General features: G+C 43.6%; 2 protein-coding genes across 5 annotated transcripts; both read left to right on the forward strand.

Moving 5' to 3' along the window:
• The first annotated feature begins 55 nt into the window (after nt 1–55).
• Nucleotides 56–8517, forward strand: cxxc1b (CXXC finger protein 1b). 2 transcript variants are annotated; one of them, XM_012836328.2, is made up of 14 exons: nt 56–235; nt 851–966; nt 1266–1366; nt 1765–1919; nt 2715–2870; nt 3369–3503; nt 4249–4356; nt 4663–4841; nt 5355–5562; nt 6668–6778; nt 6888–6937; nt 7018–7114; nt 7634–7786; nt 8228–8517. In XM_012836328.2, exons 1-14 carry the CDS (start codon nt 233–235, stop codon nt 8372–8374), a joined length of 1719 nt encoding a protein of 572 aa, XP_012691782.1. In that variant the 5' UTR covers nt 56–232; the 3' UTR covers nt 8375–8517. The 2 variants fall into 2 exon arrangements, with proteins under 2 accessions (XP_012691782.1, XP_012691774.1); XM_012836320.3 differs by having other exon boundaries at nt 58–235; nt 4660–4841.
• A 92-nt stretch (nt 8518–8609) lies between these two features.
• Nucleotides 8610–21903, forward strand: mdm4 (MDM4 regulator of p53). 3 transcript variants are annotated; one of them, XM_012836836.3, is made up of 11 exons: nt 8610–9290; nt 10239–10314; nt 10435–10509; nt 10784–10917; nt 11137–11186; nt 11970–12034; nt 13389–13497; nt 13849–14009; nt 14663–14860; nt 16944–17012; nt 17686–21903. In XM_012836836.3, exons 2-11 carry the CDS (start codon nt 10240–10242, stop codon nt 18298–18300), a joined length of 1551 nt encoding a protein of 516 aa, XP_012692290.2. In that variant the 5' UTR covers nt 8610–9290; nt 10239; the 3' UTR covers nt 18301–21903. The 3 variants fall into 3 exon arrangements, with proteins under 3 accessions (XP_012692290.2, XP_012692298.2, XP_031423624.1); XM_012836844.3 differs by having other exon boundaries at nt 14678–14860; XM_031567764.1 differs by lacking the exon at nt 8610–9290 and adding an exon at nt 9298–9475.
• Nucleotides 21904–22109: the final 206 nt, after the last annotated feature.

The raw sequence follows: 22109 nt of genomic DNA on the forward strand, positions 1-22109 counted from the left end.
TCTGTGAGTGATAATCAGGACTTTTATTTTCGAAATGAATGGCCAGGGTTTGTACTTCCGGTTCCCAAAGCTATTCATTGTTTAGCTATCTAGCTTTCAAATGAAGACTGATTTATCAAGCCTTCGGTTGGATTGTGCGCACTGCAGACTGCTAATTGACCAAGCCTTTGTATTAGATGAATTTAATGTCTTTGCGGGATATAAATAAGGAAACGTTGACAATTTAGTAAAAATGGTAAGTGTGTTGCAGAGCAGAGGTGGCTATGATAGATACGTTAGGTAGTAACGAGCTATGTTTGCAAGCTAACATTGAAATCCAAAACTTGGAGTTTGCCAACACTGACCTGCTGTATTTGATCATAAAATTGTTATAGTTCTTTTTGTTGTCAATAATGGTTTCTGATATGGGTTGCTTGTTAAGCCAACAAGCTTGATATGTGTGTAGTGGTAGGTTAGCTAACGTATCTAACGTTACAAAATGCTAACTATGGATATTTCCATAAACCTTCAATGAACCAGGAAAAAAATGGTCTCTTGCTAGTACTTCTCGGCTTTCGGAACAGTGGTTTGATGTTAGTTATCTGTCGTGTATCTCCTTGTTTTACTCGCTGACTGTATCAGCTAGCTAAGAAAGCCAATGCAGGACTTACTATAAACGTGTGTACGTTATGTTAACATAGACACATCAGTTAAAACCCTGTCTGGTAGGCTAACAGGCAATAGTTACCATGTTATGGAAGTGTAAGTAAATGATGGAAGAATTTGTCAGGTGAGGTGAGTATGTCTGTGGTATTAGACTACATTCAGTTGCGTAGTGACTAAGTTGCCGCCTATGTTGCTGTCACCTCAGGACAGTGAGATGTCCGACCCGGAGCACGGTCCAGGGATGGAGACTAGCAGTATGGACGGGGAGAATGCACCTGTCTACTGTATCTGTCGCAAGTCAGACATCAACTGCTTCATGATGTAAGCTCACTCTTTCACCTTTCACACTACAATCCCACTATTTTAGCTGACGTATCTGTCCAGGTGAACGGATCAGAATGCCAAAGCACCATTCATAGACCATCTTCGTCTGGCTAATGTTGCACTCTGTGTTGAATTGTTTTCTTCGTAATTATTTTCAAATTCTGATCTCCGCATCTTTGAATTTGATCAAAGTAATGACCACACCAAACCTCAATGCATAGCCTATAACCGAAGTCTTACCAGAGGTGTCTCAATCTCATGTCCTTCTTCCTCTCTTGATGTCTTGTGTCCCCCAGTGGCTGTGACAAGTGTAACGAGTGGTTCCACGGCCACTGCATAGACGTGACGGAGAAGATGGCTAAGGGCATCAGGGAGTGGTACTGCATGCGCTGCCGGGGTGAGGAGAGAACTTCCCTTCCTCTCTCTTAAGCAGCCGAGAGCACGTCACATATAACTTCCCTTCCTCTCTCTTAAGCAGCCGACAGCACGTTACATATAACTTCCCTTCCTCTCTCTTAAGCAGCCGAGAGCACGTAACATATAACTTCCCTTCCTCTCTCTTAAGCAGCCGAGAGCACTTAACATATAGCCTTAGACTCTGGGACAGCTCCAGCTGATCCAGTCCGGTGCAGATTTGCTTTAAAGTCATTTACAGTCTAGTTTGGCCCCATTCATTCATTCAGTTCTGTTTAAAAAAAAGTGCTTTTGTGATGCATGACCACGCCATTAGCAGCATGTTGACATCATCTCCACACGCCTGATATATCCTTTTTATTTACTTTCTCTCTCGTGAAGACAAGAATTCGTCTCTGGAGATCAAGTTCCGGCCTAAGAAGAGCCACGAGGAGAGGAACAGCCTCGGAAAGAACAGCCACGTGGAACATCCTCGGAAAGAGAAACGAGAAACGAGTCTACCAGACTTTAAGATGGACAAGCGCCGAGGCTCACGGGTGAGGGCTGTTCTACCATAAACACCAACAATCGTGTATGTTGATGGTCCTTTTCTACTACCACAGATACTTGGAGACTCAGTCAGGCAATGGTTGATCAATCAGGAGCAAGGTTTTACTTACAATGATGCACATCAAGGGAGAGAAGGTTTCACATGGAGATTTAGACAAGGAAGCAGACTTCCTGCCAGGTTGACTGGAAGGGATGTCAATCATTAGTCCCAGCCCTTAGTGAATATGTGCTAGTGGCTAGTGAAGAACTTGCTCACATAAAATGCAGAAAATAACAGTCTTGCTCTTGGCCTTGCTGCTGTGAACACATTCCACTTCTATCAGCTTGTTCAACAACGACCCGAAACTTTCAGTTGGAACCTATATCAACTTATGAGACACACATGTATTTAACAAGTATATATAAGAAACACATGAATATCATGCACAAAAGAATACATAGGACAAATTAAAATAATGACTCTCATTCACATCTCTTTCAGTGTTTACATATAGAGGTGTTGTGGTTTGGCTTATGAGGTTGGCCATGCAGTGTTATCATCATTTTGTCTATTTACATCAGAGTTATGTCAGTGTTTAAAATTGGTTTGGGTGCCATGTAAACAATGGCAAGCATGTTAAACTTGCAAGCATGTGAGTCAGTTAAGGTCTTTAAAGACTGTTAATCTACTGTGTGTGTGTGTGCATGTTCGGGTGTATTTATTTCTGTTTGGGATGTGTGTGTGTGTGTGTGTTGGATGTATGTATGTGTGTGTGTGCATGTTTTTATTTGTGGGTTCTCAGGTGAAGCGCTCTGCTCGCATGTGTGGTGAGTGTGAGCCCTGCAGACGCACTGAGGACTGTGCACAGTGTGACTTCTGCAAGGACATGAAGAAGTTTGGAGGTCCCAACAAGATCAGGCAGAAGTGTCGCCTGAGGCAGTGCGATGTCCGGGCAAGGGTGAGTGTCCCTCTTCCCCTATGACTCACATAACCACATGAGGCCATTTCCAGGTGTCCATGCCGATGTGGTGAGATTATTCAAAGGCAGGCACTCTCCTACAGCCATGGCAAATGCATCAGATCAGCATCAGAAGTACCAAAAAAAAACCTGGCATGTTATATATTATTTGTTTTCCGTGAATCTCCTGCTAATGTAAGGATTGGGGTCTTTTCATTTAAGAATTTCGAAGGCCTTTGTCCATAAAAGTGATCGAAAACGTGGCATTTTTGTGTGCATGTGAATGTTCAAGAATTACTGATTGTAAATCACATGTTATGTAGATCACAAGGTGGTTATTAGACATTAACTAAGGTGTAGCAAACTCGTAAGGAATTTGGGGTTTGTTTGTCATGGTAAGTAATTAACCGCTTAATCTCTGCTGACCTGCAGCAGAGATTAAGCGGTTGTGAAGAGTATCATATTGAAAAGTGGATTGTGTTGTGTTGTGCACCTCAGAAAATGCTGCGTGTGAAAGATGAAGAGTTCCTGCGCGAGCGACGGGACAATTCCATGCACAGCCGCTACTCGGATGACTTCGACGAGGATGAGATGGAGCTCTACCAGCGGTACAAGGCCAAGCGGAAGGCAGAGGTAACCACGGCAACGCAACCTACATGTCGTACTTAAAGGTGCAGTCCGCGATTCTAATCTTAAAAATAAACTTTTGCCATATTAAGTGAATTGCTCCTCACGGTCCATCAGTGTTTGTGCTCAGAAAACCTCCGGAGTTCGTACACAGCCGAAACTCTGTAAATGGGAAACAAACAAAGTGTCTCGGGCCGAGCCATGAACATTCCCAACCAATCCACACGGTGCTTCAGGAGCATGAAAGGGAGGGTTGTATGATAGGCCGTTCACCTCAATTATCAATAACCTTTTACAAAATCGATACTGAATTGCAGACTGCATCTTTAAACATATATGTACTTACAATACTTTTTTTGCAAGACGCTTCTACCTTGCTCTGTACAAGCCAGGCACCCTATATTCTAACTACAGGGATGGTAATAAAAATAGAGCCTAACCCAGAAAGCATAGTCGTGTAGATGTGGGGCTTCCACTAATCTGCTAATTTAATTGGCATGAATTAACTGTGGTATAACATGTAGACAGTCACATCTGTGTGATGATGTGTTTCTTGTCAGCTTTAGTTCATGTAGTACTATATGTACTTAAATATATAGTATTATACATATAGTATTCTCACACTTCCCTTAACCTTTACTTAACTTTTACTTAACTGTGTGTGTGTGTGTGTGTGTGTGTGTGTGTGTGGAGCATTTCACTGCTGTGTTCACTGCATGTCTTTTGCTCTTCTCTGTCCCTGTGGTCTCAGCCCTGGCTCAGTGAAGATGAGGACGGACATGTGTACAACCCCGTGATGCGTAAAAAGGCTGTAAAGATCAAGCACATCAAGAGGCGGGAGAAGAAGTTTGATAAGAAGGTGTCTGTCTTTTAATACTCATTCAAAAAGCTTCTAAAAGTCTTTTAAAACCCTCTCTTATTCTCACCGCAGCTCTCCAGTTACTGTTCTTACTGATCCTGTGCAATGGGTAACAACATAGGAGACATGCTGTGATAATGTTATGTATTTAACAGGGCAAGTTCTCAAGGGAATGAGTGAAAAACATCCAACAATTCAAAAGCAAAGTACATCGTTACATTTTGTATGTAACGTGTTTGACGTCTTTAACCCGTTTGACCCTTTCCAGGCTGGATGTTTGCTTTAACGCTGCTTTTCTCCCAGCAGAAGGAGTCTCGCCGGCACAAGCAGAAACAGAAGCACAAAGACAAGGTGCGGCACACCGACCGCAGCGACGGACGGGACGCTGGCGAGGTGCGGCAGTGCCTCGGGCCCAACTGTATGGAGTCAGCGCGGCCCGGCTCCAAATACTGTTCGGAGGACTGCGGCATGAAGCTCGCTGCCAAGTAAGGACCGGCGCACAGGTCTGCACACAGGCCCTCTGACAGTGCACTCCACAGTGACCTCAAATGCTTCAGATTCGAAACAATATACTTTTCATTTGTTAGCTTTCATTGCTAATACCTATAGTCACAGATGATGTATTGTATAGCCACTGCACTCTCTCTCCTGTGCCAATGCATTTCTCCGTCACCACAAGCATGTCTTATTTGTTGTTCAGTGGTGTCTGTGAGGTGCTTCTACATTACATTTAATATTAGTTTTTATTGTCTGCATTAGTTTATATTGAATACATTCGTTTTTATTGGTGTTTGTTTGTTTTTCTACGTCCATGATATATTTCTACACTGGAGCATGCGAGAGTCTTTCATTAATCCCTTGTGCAACTACCTCTGATGTACACCTGTGACTTATAGGTGCAGTTGCATCATTGCTGACTGCTGTTTTATTTATTTATTGATTGATTGATTGATTGATTGGTTTGTTTGTTTGTTTGTTGTGTTGTGTTCGTGGTTCAGCCGCATCTACGAGATTCTGCCCCAGCGCATCCAGCAGTGGCAGCAGAGCCCATGCATCGCAGAGGAGCTGGGCAAGAAGCAGCTGGAGCGCATCCGGCGCGAGCAGCAACAGGCACGCATGCGCCTCACCGACATGGAGCGCCGCTTCCACGAGCTGGAGGGCATCATCGTCAAGGCCAAACAGCAGAGCGCACAGGACGACCAGGAGGTGAGGATTGGAGTAGGGAAACACATATAGAAACACACTTGTTTAATGAAATACATTAAGACCAAACAGCAGACAGGAGATGGGAGGGACACATTACCACAGAGATGCAGATGTAAATAATGACAGAGCCAGACAGTAGACTATGCAGGAGGAACAGGAAGTGAGGAGTGGGGAAACACATAGAGGATATGTGCTGGAAAAAACACAGGTTTGGAGGTGAAAGGAGACACACAGCTATAAGTACTAGTGCTGTCAAACGATTAAAATATTTAATCGCGATTAATCGCATTTATGTCATAGTTAACTCAAAATTAATCGCGATTAATCGCACATTTTTATCTATTCTAAATGTCCCTTCATTTATTTATTTTTTCCATCATTTTATTTTAATGCCCTTATCAACATGGAAAAGTGGATTGGCTTGCTTTATGCAAATGTTTTATTTTATTGAAAACCAACATTGCCAAACAGGGCGGTACAAAATACAATTATTAAGTGCACATTTCAGGTAAACAAGGACTCAGCCTATAGTGCAGTTAAACCATGGCTTAATATTTTCTTTTTTTCAAGTTTGCTGGGAACATAGCAGTCAGGCCTCTTATTTCAGAAACAATGAACCGTAACAGTTAGGTTACCAATAAAAGGTAAGCCTACTACTTCTTTGCTTTCAGCCAGCTGCCTGTTGACAATTTCAGACAACAGTGAAGCTGGCTTCTTTTGCACAACACAACTTTTAAAAGTTAACTTTCCATTCAGAAGCTTTTTATCATCCATTTCGCCGTATCGCGCTCACCATTCACTCAAACCGTAACGTTAGCCTACTACACAGTTTGCGAGGCCAAAAAGAATGTTAATCTAAAAAAAACAAAAAAAATAGCGTTAATCTCGCGATAAAAAAATGAACGGCGTTAAAATGGGTTTGCGTTAACGCCGTTAATAACGCGTTAAACTGACAGCACTAATTAATACCACACGGATATAAATGAGGAAGACGGGCCTGGAGGGGAGGTCTAAGGCCAGACAGCAGGTCATACAGGGTGTGAGGAGGTGTGTAGAGATGCATATTCAGAGTGTATGTAGAGGGTACTAATCTCTCTGCTTCCAGGTAAACGAGGGAGACGGTGAAGACACAGACCTACAGATATTCTGTGTGTCCTGCAGTCACCCCGTCAACCCCAAGGTGGCACTAAGGCACATGGAGAGGTGCTACGCTAAGGTAAGCTGATGCTCAACTGTACACTAACTGGTGTAGCTGGGCTTTTACGTGACTAGAGCCCCCTTAGTGGAATTTGTGTTTACCTTTCTGTGTCATTTTATCCCTGCAGTATGAAAGTCAAACGTCATTTGGGTCCATCTTTCCCACACGGATTGAGGGGTAAGTGAGACTTTGGTGTAAATACAGAAACATTTTTTTTTTCCTCTGCTCTTTTTTAATGTTTGTTTGTCTGTCTCCAGGGCAACGCGACTCTTTTGTGACGTGTACAACCCTCTGAGCAAAACCTACTGCAAGAGACTGCAGGTGCTCTGTCCGGAACATTCCAGAGACCCAAAGGTTAGTATTGCCTGCGAACAAACCCATTGGTTCCACTTTTGAGCTAGGTTCTGGTCAAGACTCCTCCCTTCAGAAAGGATGTCTGTTTCCTCAGTCACCATAGACCTCCTTCTCTGGTTTGGACAGCAGTTTACATTTAAGGTGATACTAATGCACAATGAACAAATTCAGCTAATTGCTCCTCACTGTCCTCTAGCTGTCTGTTCTGTGTGTGCACTCAAAAAAGCTCTCATCCTGACTCTGTAAATAGAAAACAATGGACATACAGTATTCCAGCCATTAGCATGGAAAGGAGGGGTGTTATTTGATTGGCTGTTGAGCTCAAATATCAAAACATTTTCCCAGAATCACAGACTCTGCCATTTAAGTAGCCCGAAACTGTTATCATTTTGTAAAGTGTCATGTGAATGTAATTGATTTGAATTGACTCATTAACGTTATTATTCATAAATATTTAGTATCTTCTGCTGAATGAGGCATAGAGTATTCATGTGTTTGTATATGCGTGTTTGCGTGCAGGTGCCGACGGATGAAGTGTGTGGCTGTCCGCTGGTTCGTAACGTGTTTGAACCGACGGGCGAGTACTGCCGCGTGCCCAAACGCAAGTGCACCAAACACTACTGCTGGGAGAAGCTGCGGAGGGCAGAAGTCGACCTGGAGAGAGTCAGAGTGGTCAGTTAGACAGCCTATAACCGTCACTTTACACTTGTAGTTACTTACAACGTTAAGCACTTTACTGTCTATATATTCTACAATGTTCATTACTTTACACTGGCATTCAGTTGCTATGTGGATCCCTACACGTCTGTTTAACTAAATTATATCACTCTGCTGTTATCAGCACTGCAATGGTATTCAGATGTGCTGTATCACTTGTCAATGACAGTACCAAGTTTACTTTGTTATAAGAACATTATAGGAAAGGTTGATGGCAGTAGTAGTTTAGGTAAGTGCAAGGTCATCTTAGTCGAAGACAGTAGTACACTGTGCCTGTGATGGCACTCGATGAACATTTCAACATATGGCCATGGTAAGGACAGCGGTACATTATCACTCATGTGTATTGAAAGGTGACTGCTGTTAACGTATGAACACATTCCTCCTCTGTGGCAGTGGTACAAGCTGGACGAGCTGTTTGAACAGGAGCGGAACGTGAGGACGGCCATGACGAACCGGGCAGGCCTCCTGGCACTTATGCTGCATCAGACGATCCAGCACGACCCCCTTACCACTGATCTCCGCAGCAACAAGGACAGATAACCTTTGACCTCACACCTGTTGCATTCTTAACCCTCTGGACACAGACCCCTTACCCCGCTTTTTGTATTGTGCGTCAGTGGGACGGACGTAAGACTGAAGATTTATCCCATTGTTGTCTTATAAAGTTATCGGTTACTTTTCTGTATCAGTCTCCTGTGTCTTTTTGATGGCGTAAATATCCTTTCAGTATGTAAAGGGTCTATCAAGCTTCAGTAGAGCTTGGAAATACATAAAGGTTGATTTATGTGTTACCAATTTTCCAGACTAATATTTTAACCAAAATTAAGCTTTTAAATATGGTCTCATGATTTCAAGCTGGTGGTAGACAAAGCACATGATAATTTCACTCAAACTCAACAATAAATATTGTGCCAAAAATGTTGTACAACAATATGTTTGTTAAATGCCATATACGCCAGTTTATATCATTCAAATATATCATATCATATTAAATACCCTTCTTAATATGCAGTGTTTGCCACATTGCACAAGTGTGTGCATTTACCAGGTATGCCATGTTGTCTTTTAAACTGTCTAACTCTAATGTACTGGTATTTGGGTCTTTTGATACATCTGCGACCCTAAGAAGTCTTGTACATTTCACACTGGTGAATGCTGTGGATAGCATTTGCAGCATTACTTAAACTTTAAAAAAAAAAAAAAAAGTTGTTTGTGAAACAAGGCAGATAACCTGCGTTGTCAGTGAGAATTTCGCAGACCGTTACGACTGTTTTCACTTCTGAAGCCTGAATCAGGGCATTGTCCTTACACCGGAAATAGTTATCTTACGACCATGTTTGAATTTGATATGACACAGTGCACAAACGGTTGGCACAATTGATAGCAAAGTCCTTATAGACCTCCCTTATAATGTCTCTGTTGATAACCAAGGATTTATAGCCCATATCGATTCAAGGTAAGCACTGAAAGCTAGAACATTCATCGGTTTCCCTGCTAGTTATGACAGCTAGCATATCTGGGTACGTTAATTTGCTAACCATGCACTGTGAAACAGGCTAACGCGAACCAGAGGGTGGTTTATTAGCTAACAAAGATAAACTGACGTTGCATAGCTCTGAAATTGTTTGGCAAATTAGTAACGTGAGTAATGCAATTCAGGATTATGGTATAATCCAGCTAACCAAATCACTGTTTTGTGGGTTCACTCTTACTTAAGCGTTTAGCTAGCAGACTAACGATAGCTAACATAATTGCTTGCTAGCATCTGCCATTTAGCTAGCAAACTTGGCCAGACAACTGTGATGAAACAAGTGTTGTCGTGTAGCACACCTGGGAGTTTTGTTATCGTACATTGCTAAAAAATATCGTTTACAGGCTTTCGCTGATGCTTTTCAATGATGAAGTCTTAAGTTATGTCTGCTGATGCATAACTTACGGATAGGTAAAAGTTGTCAATTAGCTATGCAGTAGCTAACGTTAGCTAATGGTTGGCTCACTAGCTGAGTCTGCCAAGACTAAGTTAAAGAAATAACGTTTAAGATGCTGTACATTTTGACCAAGGTTTTAGTTGAACTTGCTTTGGTTCAAGGTTAAGTTCCGTCTGAATAATGCAATTAGTTATCATGGACAGTCCATATAGAACGGATATGACAGTAGATATTGAAAATGGTCAAACACCGCATGGACTAACATTAGGTTATTCATTAATAGGCACCCACTGCTAGATATTATCAAAGATTACTTTTAACGGTCAACAAAGGAATAACCTCAGAGTTGAATTGGCTACGTTGGTCCCATACGTACTTCACATCAGTCATGTATCCCAGTCTGGTTAGTTCTTTATTAATGACTAGTGATTGCAATTATATCATGACCTCTAAGCTAACTAGTCTGTGCCCCATAGAATGACCTCGTTTTCAACGAACCCGTACTTGGGGTCAAACCCCTCATGCAGGAGTCTACCAGGAGAGGGAAGTCAGGTAAGACCACTTGAGTGGTGTTGCGTTAATAACCATTTGATTTAAATTAATTAAAAATGTTCAGTTGTGCTTGTGGATCATCCCAGCTGTGTATGTGACTTTTCGTTTTGATGCCAATAGGTGCAGCCCAAAGCCCAGCTCCTGCAGATTCTTCGTGTGGCAGGTGCCCAGGAGGACGTGTTCACTCTGAAGGAGGTGAGGAGTGCTCGGCAGAGAAAACTAGCAAGTTACCATGGGGACATCTCAAACACCTGTCTGCCTTAGGCATGGTTGTAGGTCCCTGAGGTTTTCTTTTGATTTAGCAGGTTTATTCATATAGGTCACATTTAAATACAAATGTCTTAGTTTGGAAAAGTCAAATCATCTAACATGGTAACTAAACACCTTCACCCAAATAACCGGTCGTGACTGACAGGTCGGTAGTAGCGTAAATAATGCAGTGGTTATCCTGGTAATTTTTCCCCATCAGGTTATGCACTACCTGGGCCAGTACATCATGGTGAAGCAGCTGTATGACAAGCAGAGGCAGCACATAGTCCACTGTCAGGATGATCCTCTGGGAGAGCTGTTGGAGGTGGACAGCTTCTCCGTGAAAAACCCCAGGTAAAAACACTACTTGCTCACAGCTGACATCCCACTGTCACCATTATCTCCATACTGTCTTCAGCAATATCAGTGTCAGAAGTATCTTTGCCTTATTTATAACAAGAAGTCATTTTGCTATATTTTCATTTTGCTGTTAGTGACGGATTAACTTTATATGGATTGCACATAGACGCGTTATGAGTTGCATTGTTGTAAGTGCTCTATTGTCCTTTACAGCCCGGTGTATGAGATGCTGAAGAAGAATTTATTCGTCCTTAACTGTGCTGGTAAGTTAGCGTGACCGTGCTCCATGTTTCCGCGAAAATGTATTGACATAACAATGAACTTGCTTTGTCTTTTTGGTCTGTAAATGATGCTTGTTATTATGTCTATTATGTGTATGGAGTAAAATAGCCAGGTGCTCTTTCTATTCTGTTCTATTAGCCAGTGTGACTAATGGAAGAAAAATCCTTCCCTCTTCTTTCGATAGGCTTTATGTACCTTTTGAGGTTGTACTGAAAGATAATAGTATATAGTAGTTAGGAAATTCCATTCTTTATCTGGTAGAATATGTTTGTGTGTGACTGTGCTGGTTGCCTTCAAATACCCTCTGGTCCACATTGTGTCATTCTCACGCTAGCCCTCTTCAACATGGCAACTAGTAAGGCCTTTGCCTCGGAGAAGTATCTATGTGTGTGTGTGTGTGTGTGTATGTATGTAGTGTTTAGATGTAAACCTGGTTCTCTTTGTTAAGTCTTGGCAGCGGTGTGGTGCTGTGATGGTGTTGTGGCGGTTCAGTGTGTGATGAGTGGAGTGCGCGTGGTGTGTGGCGAGCGAGCGAGCGTTGGTAAGTCACAAAGGGCCTTAGGAGAGAAAACCTCAGGCATTAACCAGCTGCTATCACAACTCCTTTCAGCTGTTTATCGCTGTACAGAAATGGAACTGGGAGCTGGTGTGAGTGTGTGTGTGTGTGAGTTTCACCCCCTAAGGAAGACGTCATATGACTTCCGTTTGATTGGATAATAAAGGCAGGGCATTGTGTCTGTTACTATGTCTTATTTCAAACACAGATGCAGCAAAGAATCTTTCTCTGGGCAAGGATTCTAGTGAAGGCCCGAGCGACGATCCTGGTCAGGTATGGACAGCATGGTGCAGAGAATCGGCACCAGATCGCTCTTTCATGGCAAACAGGCTTCTTTTATTTTTTTAATCACACACTAATAATCAAAATCAATTTGATTTATAATATATATTTCCCTTACTTCATGTGCTTAAATGCAAACAAACTGAAGTAAAATCAAACTGGGAACTGAATTGTGTTGATCCTTGCTTGTTCGCCATGTAAGGGCAGGGCGTCCGTCTCCGGTTTTTATCTGTACAGAGTTGCACCGTCTCTGTACTTTCCCATCCCTGGGTGCGTGTGGTGGTTGCCTGGCAACGTGGCCATGTGACTGAGTGAGAGCCTCAAGGCCCCCTCCAGCGCGTCCTAGGTGATGGGGGACAGAGTCCCCTTCTCTGTTTGTCTATCAGAGTCTCCTTCTCTGCCCCGCTTCACTTCCTCTGGGGGAACTACAGCTTCTCTGACCGTCACTGGCCTTGCCCCACCCCATCTCACCCTGACACCCCTGTGCCCCCCACCCCATCTCACCCTGACAGCCCCTGTGCCCCCCACCCCTTTCCCTCTTAAATTCACCCAAGTTACCATCATAAGAAGCAATTACAGGGTTTACTGGGCCATAGCATTGAGCAGACAGGTTTTGATGTAAACCACATTATGATGTGCACCCCTCTCCCCTCCCCCCACCCACACTTTTTACCTTTCAAATGCAACTTTAAAACTAACTAAGACCAGTGAGTGCTTTGAAACTAATTGGAAACTTACACAAGATTGACAAAAGTGAACCTTAAGGAAACACTATCAAACTGCAAAACATGTCAAACTCCATGTCTTGTCATTCTCCATTCATTGCCTAAATTAACTAGTTCAGTAAGTAACACTGGACTTCATAAGGGATGTATGAATAATATGAAGGGATGTACAGACTGGTTTCAAAAGGAGCTGCTTTATGTTAGTTCAGTAGAAAACATAACAAAAGCTGATCTCTTGCTTTAAAAGGCGGGTAACATGTTGTCATTGTGCTGATGCAGCGCTAACTAGCAGGCCCTTAGAGTCATAAAGTTACCTGTATTAACTCCTGCCTGACAGTGTGGCTCAGCATAGCATAGCATATTCTAGCTCCATTGTGATCCCTGAACGGCTTTGGTATGAAGTGTGGTGTGGTGCTGCTTGAGCTGTTAATAAATCTGGTAATCACCCCTCTGCCCCTTACCCCTCTGCCCCTCCCCCTAAAGATCCCTCGTTGTCTTGCGTGGCCCGTTGTTGCCATGACATCCCCCCAGGCCCCTGCATTACAGAGGCTGTGGTTCTCCCTTGTGTGTTGCCCATGTCTGCCCTGCTGACTTGTGCCCTCCGCCCCCCCCGTGTCCAGGTCCCCAGCAGCGTGTGTAGACTGGGTCTGGGTCTCGGCATGTTTGGAGGCGCCGGCGGCTGTCCCTCGCAGACTACCTCCCAACGGAGGCCACGAGAGATGGATGAAGGTTTGATGCCCTCGCACTTATGATGATGATGATGATGATTTCAAATATTCAAATACAGCTAACTACAACTAAAGAATGTTTATACATGCAGTTGAATGTCTTGTGGGCATTAGCAGATGAAATGAATTGCATGTATCTTGGAAATTAAAATAATAAATGAGTAGTGTTAAGATTTGCATCTTAAACAGAAATCCTCTCTTCCCTAAGCCTTCGTGGCAATCCCACTAGTACAGCCAGTAAACAAACCTGCTTAATTTGATCTTTGAGATCTTTCTGAAAGAAAAGTAGCACTCTGTCGGGGGTAACATTGAAACACAAGTTGTTCTGAGATCGAACGTCCTCTCTTTCCAGACTCATTAGATGGCCTACCAAGATCAGCGTGTAAAAGGCCAAAGCTTGACGTCACACTGGATGAGTGGGACCTGTCAGGGTTGCCCTGGTGGTTTCTGGGTAATCTCCGTAGTAACTACTCCCGCAAGAGCAATGGCTCCACCGACATTCACACTAACCAAGTAAGTGGGCAGAACAGACTCTTCATCCCCTCTCACTCACAGAGAACAGACTCTTCATCCCCTCTCACTCACAGAGAAGGCAGCATTGTAATCTGACCCAACCATCATTGCCATAACTTGAAACGAAATAACAACTAAAGTGAAATGCACTGTGCTCCTAAAACTGAATGTATAGAGAATGTATAGATACACCATGATTCAGGGTTATAGTCCTGATATCTAAGAACATTATATAGTGATGTGGTTGCACTTGGACCGATAGCGTAGATGTTTATGAAGAGAAAAGTAGGATGCCATTTTGATACATTTGTTGAATTTCGTTATTTAGTACCGACTGGCTTCATGTGGTGATCTTCACTGTACACTAGACTGCTTTAGCAACCGGAATAGTAAGAGAGTAGATGAGGAGGTCACTCTACATCTGACTTATCTATGAGTAGGTATATTAAGAGGGAACTCTCTACATCTGACTAATCTATGAGTAGGTTTAGAGCGTAGATTAAGAGGTCACTCTCTACATCTGACTAATCTATGAGTAGGTTTAGAGCGTAGATTAAGAGGTCACTCTACATCTGACTAATCTATGAGTAGGTGTATATGTGTGTCTTCAGATGCATACGGTAAACTAACAATTCGTGTTAAAAAACCGTCAGATCTCTCCCGGGCAGGAGGACGACACGGCCATCGTGTCGGACACCACGGACGACCTGTGGTTCCTGAACGAGGCGGAGAGCGAGCAGGTGAGCGTGGAGATGAAGGAGGCCGCGCTGGAGCAGGGCAGTGACGCAGAGTCGCCCCCCGAAGACGAGGAGGGCAATAACACCAGTGCCACCAAAGACAAGGATAAAGAGGTGAGAGCCCCACACACACCATTCCACACACACCCCGGCTCACACACACCCCTCCACACACAACCCTCCACACACACCCCGGCTCACACACATTCCTTACTTGGCACCGAAAACAAGAGAAAAACAACCATTGACCTGACTGGGAACACATCTTATTAAAACCCTGGCTTCTGCTGGGCGGGTCGTCAATTGCATTGCAGTGCCGCAGGGTTGACCAGCACGGGCCACCATTTTGGCTCTGCAGAAGGAGACTTGGCAAACTTTAGTTCAAAACTAAATGAAATACCGTTAGCAGCGCAATGACCTGCGCCTGTTTGCATGACATTCTAAAATAGATGTTGATGAATCATGAATGATGATTTAACTTCAGTTTCCATATCGACATCCTTGTCTGTCACCAGTTTATAATGTTGTTGTAATTAGCCTAAACTTTAAATTCCAGTTTATATAAACTGAAAACTGTGAAACTATGAACTTAAAAGCAAAAAAAGTTGCTTACTCTACTGATGATGCTCGGTCTCCAGTGTGTGCATATGTAGATAATTAGTGACAAGAAAGCAGACGGCGAGACTTTCATGTCGTCACTGACGCTGAATATAAATCTCGATAATGAACCCACGAGATTCTGCTACTCCTCACTTCAAAACAGCTTGTTCAATGACATGAATGTGGTTGGGTAGTTTATTATACCCTGTGCTCAACATCCAAGAGTCATCAGTTTCCCCTAGGATGTTTTTCAGCATCAGTGTGGCTGTTTGCACCATCACGAGTCCCCGGCGCTGAATGTGATACTGAGAAGCCTGTTCAATGTTGCACTAAACCAAACCGAGCTATTTGGAAGCAATGTTTTTCCAATTCCTTTTAAGAAATGCATTAATTCATGAAAAAAGCATGGTTAGTGCATAAAACATGAATCTTGAAATATGTAAATTCTGTAGAATTACATTTTGAAACTATTCAACTCATTGAGTAATCAAAAAAAAAAAAGAAATCGACAGATTAATCGATTTTCAAGTTGCAGCCCTAGTATCCACAGGCCAGGGTTCTCCAAAAGAATGGGGTGTATTTTTTAAAGTGTCAAACTTAAGTCTTTTTTAACCTGGGCCCTATTTTCCCATCTTTTTGGGTCCAAATATGTACTAGGGACACTTACCACAGAATACTATACAATGTAATACTATGGAACAAACATCTGCGTCATAGTAAACTTATTTTCGCAACTGACAGGCTCATAATGTTGTTATACGTGTCTGACAACATGGAAAGGATCCCTTGAGGAATTGAGCTCTTTTTACCTCAATAACTGTACAGAATCTGTAGAAAATTACTGTTTGACTGTTTCTACAGTGTTTAGTTTACCTTTTTCACCTTCTGTATGGACCTTAGAGCAAAATGAACAAATGCAAACGAAAATATGCCTTGTAGCTAAGGGGAGAGAGTAGTCACCCCACCCGGACTTGAACCCGGGTCTGCAGGGTGCTAAACCTGCACTCTGACTGCAACAGAGCACATACTCATCTGTAGTGACGGCACATCATCACACTGCCCTCCCCTTTCGGGAAGCAAACCCTTTGGGGTCCCTCACACTGGGGTCAACCTACCTGGGGGTCCTTCATATGGTTTTAAGGTCACGCCTCCGATGACCTCACAGCAAGCCATCCCACTTCCGACTACATTTTTAGCGAAGGGTGTGAGAGTTTGTTGGTGAGCTATATATGCTCCTCTCTATTTTCCTTAGAAGAGTGAGGATAATATTTATGTGCTGTCTCAGTGTAGGGACATAGTGTACGACTGTACTATTGACTGTACGTATACAGTTTGTAAAAAAAAATAGTTTTCATTAATATTCTCAGTCTTTTTGTTTATATTTTTCAAATTTTGGATTACGCACTTGGTGGAGGACATACATTTCCAAGCACAGAGCTTTGTCTCCCTGCTGCCTTTTGTGCCTTCCCTAAAAGACTTGGACACGGTTACCCTTTGGCACCTAATGCAGATAAATACATAGTAAATTGCTTTTTCTAATTTTTTTTGTATCCGCTCTCTCTGTGTGTGTGTGTGTGTGTGGTTTTTGATTTGGCAGATGTCCGAGGAACTAGATGAAGACTCTCAGTGTTTAAGTGATGACACAGACACAGAGATATCTGTACAGGTGTGTACTACTCTCTACTCTCCTCATTCATACGTGTGTGTGTGTGTGTGTGTGTGTGTGTGTGTGTGTGTGTGTGTGTGTGTGTGTGTGTGTGTGTGTGTGTGTGTGTGGTACTCTCTACTCTCATTCATACAAAAAACCAACAAGAATAAAAACTGAATCCCCCTTCATGGATCTTGACTTTCTGACCTAGTGCAGTGCATTTGGTATGAAAGCTGTACCTTATAAAATACACTATGTCAGTATTATTATGATGTACTGCTCTCTACTCTGCTTGGGTTTGGGTTTTGACCCATGTACAGCATTGGTTATTAAGGATATTCGGTTCATCTGTGTTATTTTGGTGCTCCTGCCTTGTGTGTGTTAATGCTGATGAGTGGAGCTTTGCGTCTCTATCTGGGTTATCTGGTGTTGGTATTGTAGCCGTGTGTGTGTGTGTGTGTGTGTGTGTGTGTGTGTGTGTGTGTGTGTGTGTGTGTGTGTGTGTGTGTGTGTGTGTGTGTGTGTGTGTGTGTGTGTGTGTGTGTGTGTGTGTGTGTGTGTGTGTGTGTGTGTGTGTGTGTGTGTGTGTGTGTGTGTTAATGAGAGCTTCATTACTGTTAACTATTGTTGCTCCAGCCGTGTGTTTGTGTGTGGTAATGAGAGCTTTGTGTTTTCATGTGTGTGTGCCCAGGATGCCTGGCAGTGCACAGAGTGCCGGAAGTTCAACACGCCTCTGCAGAGGTACTGCGTCCGCTGCTGGGCTCTGCAGAAGGACTGGTACCGTGGCTGCCCTCGCCTCGCCCACTCACTCTCCGTCCCCGACATCCCAGCATGCAGTGGGCGCCCCCGAAAATGCTCTGGAAACCAGGGACAAGATGACGAGGATGACGATGAGGATGATGAGGAAGGTTTGGACGTGCCCGACTGCATGAGGACCATCTCTGACCCAGTTATCTTACCCTCACACGTGGCTGCGCGTGACTGCCCACTGCCCCCCTCAGCGAAGGGCAAGGGCCCCCGCCGGCTGCCCCCCTCAGCCGAGGCTCTGTTTCAGGAGCCGGGTGAGAGCTCGGAGGGGGACAGCCAGGAGGGGCTGCTGGACGAGGAGATGGCGTCGCGTCAGAAGGACCTGCTGGAGCCGTGCAAGCTGTGCCGCGTGCGCCCGCGCAACGGCAACATCATCCACGGGCGCACGGCCCACATGCTCACCTGCTTCCCCTGCGCCCGCAAGCTGCACAAGTTCCACGCCCCCTGCCCCGGCTGCGGACAGATCATCCAGAAGGTCATCAAAACCTTCATTGCATAATCCCTGGATGTTTTCATCTAGATTACCTTGATCCTGATTTGTTCATTTCATTAAAACCCCTCGGCCTGATTGGCTGTCTTTGTGAAGATTTCATCCACTGATTGGCTGTCTTGATGAAAGCCTTTATTCACTGATTGGCTGTCTTGATGAAAGCCTTTATTCACTGATTGGCTGTCTTGATGAAAGCCTTCATTCACTGATTGGGCTCTTTTCATAAAAATCATATTGTCTGATTGGCTCCTGTTATGAAGACCCCTCAATGCCTTCATTGGCTGTTCCATGAGGATCTGTGTTGCCTACATTGGCTGTATTGATGAAAGCCTTCATTCACTGATTGGGTGTCTTGATGAAAGCCTTCATTCACTATTTGGGCTCTTTTCATAAAAATCATATCATCCGATAGGCTCCTGTTATGAAGACCCCTAAATGCCTTCATTGGCTGTTCCATGAGGATCTGTGTTGCCTACTTTGACTCTTCCATGAGGATCTGTGTTGCCTACATTGGCTGTTCCATGAGGATCTGTGTTGCCTGCATTGGCTGTTCTCCATGTTCCTTCCTTTAAACTTCACACAAGAAGAATGTTTTTCTTTCTTATTGTATGGCAACCAGGCTGCAAGTTCAACCCTGACAGTTCACTAACTGAAATCCAAATTGTTCTGAATTGTTGTACAGGACTACAGACTGGTGAACAGTGTTGCCTCCGACTGAATTTCACTTTTGATGTTTTGTTTGTTTGTTTCACCAACTGCTGCCATTCAAAAACTAGCTAAGAGGAACCAAGACAGCAGCTGCCTCTTGATTGGTTCTGGCAGATTTAGGTCACACCCGGGCTAGATCCATGCTGTTTACAGCTGCTATCCGACCTTAAGAAGGTACCATACAAGCATTTAACTAAGACTTCTGAAGTATTCTCTAGAAAAGCATTCAGTGCGCCAGTGGTCTCTACCGTGTGTAATTAATGGAAGCAAATCAAATGAATGAATGAAAGAAAGAAAATTAGATGCTAATAAGGGAGGCCAGCTGATGTGTATTAGAACCTCACAGGTATATATGTGGAAAATGCTCTTAACAACAGAAGTATTTATTGATCTATTTATTGGGGGGGGGGGGGGGGCAATATGTATATTCTTTCAGACTGGTGTTAGTCTAGATTGAAGTATTTACTCAAGTTACATGATGCAAAATGCAGTTTGTATGGTTAAAAAAATAAATAACAATACATGTGAAGCTGTAAAGAGTATATCTGCTAAAAGTACATAGAATGTTTCCATGAGAATAAGATGCTTTTGTGTGTCCACTGCCCTGTGTAGCTCCTTGACCTGTGACCTTTACATGCTCTCTCTATGTCAGGTCTCTATTAGCTGGCGGTCGAGTCACACAGACTTGGTGCTGGCCAACAGGTGACTCCAGGTATGATGAATCTGAACTCTGACCTCTGTCCAGGTGTGCCAGACCTGCTCTCTGCCTCACACTGCAGTGCCGTGGCTGCAAGATTTTCCCATCAGGCCTTGCTTTTCCTTCCATTACCTGTGACTGGTTGGCTTTGCCTTTCGACCTGTAGCCTATGTCTCACGTTTCCATGGAAACATTTGTCTTTGCCTCTGCTGCTCTTCATAAAGCGTGTGTATGTAAATGTGTATATATATTTATATATATATATATATATATATATAATATATATATATATATATATATATATAGGTACACACATAAGAGGACCTGTAGTCGGGTACTTAGTGTAAAGAGATTCCTGCTTGTCGTCTGGATGTGACGACCCCCCCGCCCCCTCGCTCTGCCTCCCCAGTGCCTCCTAATGCAGCAGCCTCTCTGGAGAAGTGAAGTGTGTTTGCTGCTTGTTAGCCGCCATTTGCGGTGCCCACATTTTTTTTTCCCCTTTTGTCCTCCCTGTACACTTTTGATTTTCCACCCGTTATATTTCAGTTCTTGTTGAGCTAATGAGTTTGCCTTCTGATGGGTTACATCATACTTCATGCAATCAGCAAGCAGGCAGGTTGTGCAGGTTTGTTCTGACTTGTAAAACATTGATGTGGTGCCTCACATGTGTAGATGAAGGGGGCTGTTGTGAGCTGATTCTTAACTAATAATTCTTGTATGAATAATTTATTTCATTTCTTATGAGGCTGTTAATTGTACTGTGCAAATTGAGTTCAGTTTAAGTTTGATGAATTTTTGTATTGTTGGGAAAATGTTTTGACCAAATTCAGAATTTGTTCATGGTGTTGGAGTTGTTTGCATTGGGTGGTGACATGTTATGACTGCAAACAGCAGTGCCTTGTTATATGAAGGGGTTCTGGCTGATGCTCAGCCCTGAGCTTGTCTTCAGCTCTCTCCTTTGACTGGAAGAGGGCTCTTATGAATGTTACAGAGCCGTTTTAGTGACCTGGAAAACGACGTCACCATGAAGACCGCAGAAGAAGAAGCCTCTGGAGACTTCTGGGTTGCCAAGTGTGTGGCATTATTCCCCCAGTGGCCCCTGGTCAGTGTGAGGGGCCCAGTCCTCCAGTTCTTATTCTCATAGGGCTCCTCTGGGGAGTAGATCAGTGCGTTGCCAGATCTTTGGGGTGTGATTCCTCTCACTGCTTGTTTTTTGGAGCTTTGGGAGGATCCCACCCTCATGGGCACTAGTGCGTGAAGGGGCAGCAGAAGTATTACTGGCCATTTGGATCCACACACACATTCACACAGATGCTCACACATACACAGAAACACTCACTTGCTCACACGCGCACACACACACACAGATATATGTCAGTTTAGCTTTCTCTTTGAACTTCTCGGTTGCCATCCACTACGCAGACACAAATGCGCGCACACACACACACACAAGTCGACATTGTGGTCAGAATCTGACTTAACAGTAGGGAGCCTTTTCATTTGCTGTGTGGGTGATTATTATTCTTTCAGCAAAGTGCTAGATGAGGAGGACAACTGCACACTCTGCAAGGCTGCCTTTTTAGGTTCTGTGTTGTAAATACTTTTGTTTGTCTGTCTGTTTGTTTGTTTTTGTTTTTGGAGCGCTGTGAGCGTTTGTTGATGTGGTTTAGGCACTTAGAGCTGTGAGTGTTTGTGTTGATTGATTAAGGCCTAGCAGCTCACCTCTGATTCCTCCCCCTGTGGAGGGGACTCCGTACTCAGCAGCGCCCGCACCAGAGCCAACCATTAAAAGCCCATTTCCACGTGGCTGATGACTCGGTCGCGTCGGGACTAGACCTCGTGTGAATGGGTTAGAACCAGACCGCATTAGAACCGGTCCACATTAGGGGGCCTTTTGGGTAAAAGCACTGGGGATGTTGCTTCATGGTGCATAGCAACGTGTAGGACCATCGTCCATTAGTTAGTTAGCTGTTAGTATTGATATCGCTGACTTGTACTACTTTGGAGCACTCTCTTCCCCTTGTGTTGGTCGCTATGGGTAGCGCCATTTTATTTTGTTTTTATTTGCTAAAGTCACTGCCGTGAACAATGTTTGTTTCTGTTTATTATTGTTGTTATTATTATTTTGTAATTATTTGTCATAGATTGTTTATACATTCATGTAGATAGGAATTATATGTGAATGTTAAATAAACTAAGTTAAATCACTTGTGACTTGTGATTTATTCTGCCTTCGCCGGGAGGCATTATCTGCTCTGCAGTGAATGTGCTTGATTAATGTTGCCCTGTTTTCAGTGAGCGTTTGGGAATTGTAGTGATGTCTGAAACTATGCTAATTGTCTGTAGTCATTAATTGTGGCCACTCCTTGCTCTCTAAAATACTGTGTTTTCTTTCAGTGGTGGGGGTGGAAGC

This window comes from Clupea harengus, chromosome 5 (genome assembly GCF_900700415.2).
Source record: "Clupea harengus chromosome 5, Ch_v2.0.2, whole genome shotgun sequence".
Taxonomy (NCBI): domain Eukaryota; kingdom Metazoa; phylum Chordata; class Actinopteri; order Clupeiformes; family Clupeidae; genus Clupea; species Clupea harengus.

Excerpts from the sequence above, each read along its gene's own strand:
- cxxc1b (XM_012836320.3), top strand. Across the intron at positions 4,357-4,659 it reads AGAAGAAGTTTGATAAGAAG|CAGAAGGAGTCTCGCCGGCA; the intron begins GTGTCTGTCTTT and ends CTTTTCTCCCAG. Across the intron at positions 6,779-6,887 it reads TGGAGAGGTGCTACGCTAAG|TATGAAAGTCAAACGTCATT; the intron begins GTAAGCTGATGC and ends TTATCCCTGCAG.
- mdm4 (XM_012836836.3), top strand. The coding sequence starts at position 10,240 with ATGACCTCGTTTTCAACGAACCCGTACTTGGGGTCAAACCCCTCATGC. Across the intron at positions 10,315-10,434 it reads TACCAGGAGAGGGAAGTCAG|GTGCAGCCCAAAGCCCAGCT; the intron begins GTAAGACCACTT and ends TGATGCCAATAG. Across the intron at positions 10,510-10,783 it reads ACGTGTTCACTCTGAAGGAG|GTTATGCACTACCTGGGCCA; the intron begins GTGAGGAGTGCT and ends TTTCCCCATCAG.